This window comes from Sinocyclocheilus grahami, unplaced genomic scaffold (assembly GCF_001515645.1).
Source record: "Sinocyclocheilus grahami isolate Dianchi unplaced genomic scaffold, SAMN03320097.WGS_v1.1 scaffold1988.1, whole genome shotgun sequence".
Taxonomy (NCBI): Eukaryota; Metazoa; Chordata; class Actinopteri; order Cypriniformes; family Cyprinidae; genus Sinocyclocheilus; species Sinocyclocheilus grahami.
This window is the reverse complement of record NW_015507167.1, coordinates 19,039-27,268: the sequence shown is the minus strand read 5'-3', so window position 1 is coordinate 27,268 and position 8,230 is coordinate 19,039. Positions and strand designations below refer to the sequence as shown.

Here is an 8,230-nt window from a genome sequence, read left to right as displayed (position 1 = left end):
TGTGTGTGTGTCTGTGTGTGTGTCTGTGTGTCTGTCTCTGTGTGTCTGTCTGTGTGTCTGTGTGTCTGTGTCGTGTCTGTGTCTGTGTGTCTGTCTCTGTGTGTCTGTGTGTCTGTCTCTGTGTCTGTGTGTCTGTGTCTGTGTGTCTGTCTCTGTGTGTCTGTCTCTGTGTCTGTCTGTGTGTCTGTGTGTGTCTGTGTGTCTGTGTGTGTGTCTGTGTGTGTGTGTGAGTGAGTGAGTGAGTGAGTGAGTGTGTGAGTGATGTGTGTCTCTGTGTGTGTGTGTGTCTGTGTGTGTGTCTGTGTGTCTGTCTCTGTGTGTCTGTCTGTGTGTCTGTGTGTCTGTGTCGTGTCTGTGTCTGTGTGTCTGTCTCTGTGTGTCTGTGTGTCTGTCTCTGTGTCTGTGTGTCTGTGTCTGTGTGTCTGTCTCTGTGTCTGTGTGTCTGTGTCTGTGTGTCTGTCTCTGTGTCTGTGTGTCTGTGTCTGTGTGTCTGTCTCTGTGTCTGTGTGTCTGTGTCTGTGTGTCTGTCTCTGTGTCTGTGTGTGTGTGTCTGTGTGTCTGTCTCTGTGTGTCTGTGTGTCTGTGTGTGTCTGTCTGTGTGTCTGTCTCTGTGTGTCTGTGTGCGTGTCTGTGTGTGTCTGTCTCTGTCTCTGTGTGTGTCTGTCTCTGTCTGTGTGTGTCTGTGTGTCTGTCTGTGTGCGTGTCTGTGTGTGTCTGTCTCTGTGTGTCTGTCTGTGTGTCTGTCTCTGTGTGTCTGTGTGTCTGTGTCTCTGTGTGTGTGTGTGTCTGTGTCTCTGTGTCTGTCTCTGTGTCTCTGTGTGTCTGTCTCTGTGTGTCTGTCTGTGTGTGCGTGTCTGTGTGCGTGTCTGTCTGTGTGTCTGTCTCTGTGTGTGTGCGTGTCTGTGTGTGCGTGTCTGTCTCTGTGTCTGTGTGTCTCTCTCTCTCTCTCTCTCTCTCTCTCTCTGTCTGTCTGTGTGTGCGTGTCTGTGTGCGTGTCTGTCTGTGTGTCTGTCTCTGTGTGTGTGCGTGTCTGTGTGTGCGTGTCTGTCTCTGTGTCTGTGTGTCTCTCTCTCTCTCTCTCTCTCTCTCTCTCTCTCTCTCTCTCTCTGTGTGTGTGTGTTCATCTCTCAGGTGCAGCAGCTTCTCTCCATGTGTGTCTCCTGAGTCCCGGAGTGTGTCGTGCTGTTGTTCTTCTGTTCGGATTGACTCAAGGTCATCATGGCGAGTAAAGCGGGAGACGACCCAGACAGCCTGATGTCTCTGTGCACCGTCTTCTGCCTGAAGAACCTGCGGAGAACCATGTGCTACAGCGAAGGCGAGCAGAACCGGCTCCAGCTGCGGCCCGACGTCTTCCTGCCCGGCGAGATCTGCGATCGGCTGGTCAATGTGTGGGTAGAGCTTAACTTCCAGAGATATCCTCGACTTGATTGCACAGATACTATCTGAACTGAACTGAGCTGGATGATGACATCACTGAATCAATGATGAACTGCCTTTAACTGAGTGTTTACTGTTGTCCTTTTGCATTATTACACACTATTTTCCTGTTTAATACAGTAAAGCTGCAGACACGGTCTGTGTTGATTGTACTGAGTCTCCTGGAGGAGTGTGTCATGTGCCGATGGTGACCTGATGCCTCTGATCCGCAGGTACATGGATCTGGTGCACACTGACAGCGACTTCGAGCCGCAGGACGGCTTCTTCCAGCTCTTCAGTGAGCCGCGCAGCACCAGACTGACCCGCCTGCAGCTGAGGGAGGATCTGGTGCGAGACCGAGACCTGGAGGCCATCGGGAAACAGGTGAGAAACTCCCGCTGTCCTCCGTCACCAGCATCACCAGAGCCAGTCAGATCCACTGTTGCCAACTTCTTTCAATGGAAAGTAGCTAAAGCCAGATTGAAAAGTCACTAAATGTCGCTAGATGACTAATTAGCATATTCATGACATCATTGCATCGTGTAGAGACAGAGTGCATTTAGGCCACGCCCACACCGGCGGGGGCGGGGGGGGATCCAACGCTCTCCATTGATTTTGTATTGTGGGAAGCTTCCTCCTTGTCATTTCTGACTTTATAACAAAACACAGAACAATGTCTAAAAGCTGCTGTGTGACAAGGTGTACAGCAAACAAGCTACAAAACCCAGAACTACGTTTTTATAAGCTGTCGACCCCCAAAAAAACGCGTGTTTAGGACATGAAGCGTTGAATGAGTTCTGATTTGATTCGTTCGGGTTTGAAGGAGCTGGTTTGCTGAAATGAAATGAACTCCAACAATTTCAGTGACTCCAAACTAAACTACTGCCAAAGTTTAACAAAATAGTTCTCAAACTCGTTTAGATTTAGATCGTCTCTCCAGATCACAAACTGCTCTTTATTAGTTCTTCTAACCATGTCTGTCCTGCACTGATTCCTCTAGAGACGTGTCTGTGTGATGTTTGCAGGATCTGATGGAGCTTCACCTGACCTACTGTAGCCGTCTGACGGCGCGCGGCCTGCGGACGCTCTGCAGCTTCAGACACTCGCTGCTGTCGCTCAGTCTGTTCGGCTGCTCCAGCGTCTTCTTCAGGAAGAGCGGCGCTCCGCTGGCGGCCGGCGAGGACGAGGACGAGGAGGAGCGTGTGCAGCGGCACACCGTGGACCTGGACTTCAGCTTCCAGGTAGGCTGGCTGCCATAGTCCGTGTTTACGGTCTTACGGTGTGTTCACACCAAACGCATCACTCGCTCTAGATGTTTTTTGTGTCACTCGCACAAATAAAAACATCACACGATCAACCATGGTGGAGATAACTACGATCGCTGCTTTGTACCTGTTGTGAAAGTCCCGAATACGATGGAAAGCCAAAGCTGACGAGTCTGGTTTCACTGCACCATCCAGAGGAGGATGAGTACTGATCCAACATTAATGTGTTAAATGTTACTACTGCGTCATTCCCCGTCAACTCAACCAGAGGTCCCGGCTCAAATTTTTGATTTTGCTAATATTTATTCTGAAGAAAGATAAACATGTATAGTGATGAAAGCCAAAATATTAAAGTCCCCCTGTAGTGAAAATCAAGTTTTTTTTTAATGTTGTTTATTTGTCTATATAGTGTTTTTAATATGCCTTTAGACAAACCATGTGCCAATCTATTAATCAACACCATTGCTGTGTATTTTCTCCTTAAACTGTAGTTTCCCAAAGACTGACCCAGAAATGCGGTTTGAAACAGCCCTCGGTTTGCTACGTCACAAACCAATAACCAATCACAGTTCCTATCACTAGCATGCAAAATATACCAATACCAACACAAAACCAAAAATAAATTAAAGCAAAAAAACCCATGAAGCTGTGGTTTAATGTGAATTTAGAATCGCTAACTTGCATTATAACCCGTGGCAAGAGCGTAAAAGTATCAGACGCGCCTCTCCCGCAGCAGCGTCTGCACTTCACACGCGCGAATTAACAATCACAAACAGCTGCATTCCAGTCTTCAAGGCATTTTTAGGACACATCATCGTCAAGTAAGTAACTTTAACAAGTGTAACAGTATTCACTGTAGCTGTCCACTAGTAAAAATATAGTTTTATCAGTCATTATCCGTGTATGCCATTGTTTTGCGTTTACTACAGTTCAGTGGATTCAGGAGGCGGTGCTGTGTGACTGAGTGGAGGCGGGGCTAATTTGCATATTCATAGGTCAGCGTATAGTAAATGAGGCAAGGGTGTAGAGTTACATTCAAGCTATTTTAAGTAATGAGAAAATTATTTCTTGTGAATTATTTATTTATTATTATTATTATTAATGCATTGACTCTGTATGTAATCTACTCACGCTAATAATTACATTTGCGTTTGGTGTGAGCACACTTTACTGTTGAGGAGTGAGTCGAGCCGAGTGACAAGAAGAGTGAGATGAGACAGACCAGACGATAGAGGAAGATTTAGTTTCGAAGCGAAATGCAGAAGCGCATGTTTGGCAGTATTTTGGATTTCTAGTAAAAATATAGTTTTATCAGTCATTATCCGTGTATGCCATTGTTTTGCGTTTACTACAGTTCAGTGGATTCAGGAGGCGGTGCTGTGTGACTGAGTGGAGGCGGGGCTAATTTGCATATTCATAGGTCAGCGTATAGTAAATGAGGCAAGGGTGTAGAGTTACATTCAAGCTATTTTAAGTAATGAGAAAATTATTTCTTGTGAATTATTTATTTATTATTATTATTATTAATGCATTGACTCTGTATGTAATCTACTCACGCTAATAATTACATTTGCGTTTGGTGTGAGCACACTTTACTGTTGAGGAGTGAGTCGAGCCGAGTGACAAGAAGAGTGAGATGAGACAGACCAGACGATAGAGGAAGATTTAGTTTCAAAGCGAAATGCAGAAGCGCATGTTTGGCAGTATTTTGGATTTTGAAAAGCCTGTTGACTTTTGCTGTTTATCTAAGGTGATTTTGTATTAGTTTTGTTGATAAATGTTCTATGATTACATATAGGCTAAGAGAGTTTTGATGTTTAAAAGCGAAGGAAAGTGGGGAACAGAGGGAAAACTCAAAATGAAAATGTCCTCACCGTCACAACCCTAGGGCTTCAACCGTCTGCGTCTGCTGAACCTGGGAGGCCTGCCGGCGGAGCTGGACGTGGAGACGCTGCTGCGGCCGCTGCCCGCTCTGATCTCGCTGGACCTGTCGTCCGTCCATCTGCCTCGACCGGCCTTCCTCACGCAGTGGAGCGAGCGCCTGGCGTCTCTGGTGCTGTATAACGTGGAGCTGACGGAGGAGCTGATCCACACGCTGCTGCAGATGAGCAGACTGAGGTCACCTTTACACTAGCGGTTAAAAGATTGGAATAAATACAGTGATGAAAAGAAAGAAAGAAAGAAGTCTCTTCTGCTCACCAAGGCTGCATTTATTTAATCAAAAATACAGAAAAACAGTAAATTTTATTAGAATGTAAAACAGCTGTTTTCTATGTGAATATCTGTTAAAGTGTAATGTATTTCTGTGATGCGCAGCTGTATTTTCAGGCTTTCACACACACACACACACCACTCACTCACTCTTTCACACACGCACACACACACACGCACTCACTCTTTCGCTCGCTCGCACGCACTCACTCACTCTCACTCATTCACACACGCACACACTCGCTCACTCTTTCACACACGCACACACTCACTCACGCTCACTCTTTCACACACGCACACACTCACTCACTCTCACTCTTTCACACACGCACTCACTCACTCACTCACTCTCACTCTTTCGCACGCACGCACTCACTCACTCATTTTCGCACGCACGCACGCACTCACTCTTTCACTCTTTCACACACGCACACACACACACTCACTCTCACTCTTTCATACACACGCACACACACGCACGCACTCACTCACTCTTTCTCTCACACACACACACGCACGCACTCACTCTCACTCTTTCTCACACGCACGCACTCACTCTCTCTCGCACGCACTCACTCACTCACTCTCACTCTTTCACACACACACACACACACACACACACTCACTCTCACTCTTTCACACACTCACTCACTCACGCACTCTCACTCACACACACACACACGCACTCACTCTCACTCTTTCTCACTCACACACACACACACACACGCACGCACTCACTCTCACTCTTTCACACACACGCACGCACTCACTCACTCTCACTCTTACACACACACCCTCACACGCACACACACCCTCGCACGCACACACACCCTCCCACGCACACACACACACACCCTCTCACACGCACACACACGCTCACACACACGCACGCACACACATTTTAACAATTTATTTAAATCCACTAAAATAATTTACATGGACCTAAATATTGCAGATGCAGTTAAAGGTACACAATCATGAACCTGTGGCATACAGCAGATCTTCACAATAGTAAGCATATCACTCAGTTGTTATGGGTAAATTCTCCCGGTGAGTAATGCTTGGTTGTTGCAATCAAGCACTTAGTTCCCAAAGCATCTTAGCTGCACCTATTGCTTTAACGATGGCAATTACAACGGGTGTGGTCGTTTAGTTTTACCAAACAACATTTTGGCGTTCACCTGCACCAGTGAGTGGCCTACAACCTGCCGCCATCATGCTCACACATCTGCACACACACACCACACACACACACACACACACAGCATCTCTTCTTCTGTCGCTACAGTGCTCTGACTGTATTTGCTGTGTGTTTGCAGATCACCGGCTCCAAGAACGAGGATCAGATCCTGAATGCTATCGAGGCGTACACAGAACAACGACCCGAGCTGGCCCATCGAGCCATTAACCAGCTGTTTGACATCGCCAGGATTCAGCACTGCAGCCAGCTGCTGCGAGCACTGCAGGTCACACACTCACTCACTCACTCACTCACTCACACTCACTCACTCACGCACTCACTCTCACTCTTTCTCACTCACACACACACACACACACTCTCTCTCACACACACACACTCTCTCTCACACACGCACTCACTCACTCACGCACTCGCACTCACGCACTCACTCACTCACACTCACTCTCACTCACTCACTCACTCACTCACTCACTCACTCACTCACTCACTCACTCACTCACTCACTCACTCACTCACTCACTCACTCACTCACTCACTCACTCACTCACTCACTCACTCACTCACTCACTCACTCACTCACTCACTCACTCACTCACTCACTCACTCACTCACTCACTCACTCACTCACACACACTCACTCACTCACACACACACACACACTCACACACTCACTCACTCACTCACTCACTCACCCATCTACGCACACAGACTCACATGCAATCACACACTCACAGGTGCTTTCCTGAGCAGCTTCACGTTAATAAACAGGAAATTAACGTTAATGTTGCAAAGTTAGTGTCATTATTCAGCTCAGTTCAGTTCAAGTTTTTGTCCTCATCTGTTAGTACCAAACTACCAAATTTTGCTTAATCGCAATGTTTAATCGCAACATATAATCGTTGCCGTTAATAGTGTTCACCGTCTGTTTGATTACGTGTAATTTGTAACTAACTGCATGATTCTTACTGTACATTTCTGCCATAGTCACCACTAATAACCTACTCCTAAATATAATGTAGAAACTTAATATTTTCTGTAAAGCTACTTTGCAATGATTTGTATCATGAAAAGCTCTATACAAATAAACTTGAATTGAATTGAATTGATGGTGACAGTTAGGGGTGTGCGATATTGACAAAAATAATATCTCGATATTTTCTGGGATTTTATTGATAACGATAATTAGACGATATTTTGTTATTGTGCTGACATCTTAAGGACTGCCATGGGCAGCTAACTCGTGAGGTTTTTAATATTCTTCATATTCTGTGTGGTCAGATCACACTGAGAGAAATTAATCTTTTCCAATAAGTTTAAACTAATTTTTACCATTTTATGGGCATTTTTACTTTTATAAAGCCATTTTTCTAAAAGTTTGCATTGTCTTTTGAGTCAAATTCTTACATTTAATCAGTGAATTAGAATAATAAGACATTTGGGCTGTTACCAAGCCAATTAAATCAGTATCAATAAAATTAATCTTTGCAATGCAGAGGAAGCACAGAAGCTGTGTCTGAAGTGGCATTTAGATGTATTTACACACTGTTATTTAGTGCAGAACATGAATGCATTTAGCCTGCAATTACAAATGCATAAATAATGTTTTGATATATTAAACATTAAACGTTGAAAACTGCTATTTGAAATTATTTAAAAAGATACTTTAAATGTGAAATTAAAAGGTGGCAGCAAGTCACGGTTTATAAGTGAATCATTGCAATTGAACCGAATTAAACGGTTGATTAATTCAAGAACGAAACACCGTCATGCAGTGCATTCATGTGATCTCTGACTGCGGTGTCCCAGCGCACACGCATATAACACGTGTGTGAGTTAGTGCATCTGCTGTGTGTTTTCAGCTGGTGATCACAGCGCTGAAGACTCATAAATATGACAAGAGCATTCAGGTGACGGGCAGCGCCGCTCTGTTTTACCTCACCAACACTGAGTACCGCAGCGACCAGAGCGTCCGTCTGCGCAGACAGGTCATACAGGTGGTGCTCAACGGCATGGAGCATTACCAGGAGGTGACGGTGAGTTCAACACACACACTCACACTCCCACACACACACAATCTCTCTCTCACACACACACACACACACACACACACACTCACACTCTCTCTCTCACACACACA

At 45.5% G+C, this 8,230-nt stretch overlaps 1 protein-coding gene across 1 annotated transcript in view; it reads left to right on the top strand.

The window, feature by feature from the left end:
- Positions 1-8,230, top strand: part of LOC107573633 (protein zer-1 homolog) — an 18,348-nt gene that overhangs the window by 1,464 nt on the left and 8,654 nt on the right. The window contains exons 2-7 of the mRNA XM_016260074.1: positions 1,132-1,388; positions 1,650-1,800; positions 2,442-2,657; positions 4,570-4,813; positions 6,087-6,358; positions 7,953-8,126. Coding sequence (XP_016115560.1) covers positions 1,219-1,388; positions 1,650-1,800; positions 2,442-2,657; positions 4,570-4,813; positions 6,087-6,358; positions 7,953-8,126 — 1,227 coding nt within the window. The 5' untranslated portion in view covers positions 1,132-1,218. The remainder of the gene's footprint in view (positions 1-1,131; positions 1,389-1,649; positions 1,801-2,441; positions 2,658-4,569; positions 4,814-6,086; positions 6,359-7,952; positions 8,127-8,230) is intronic.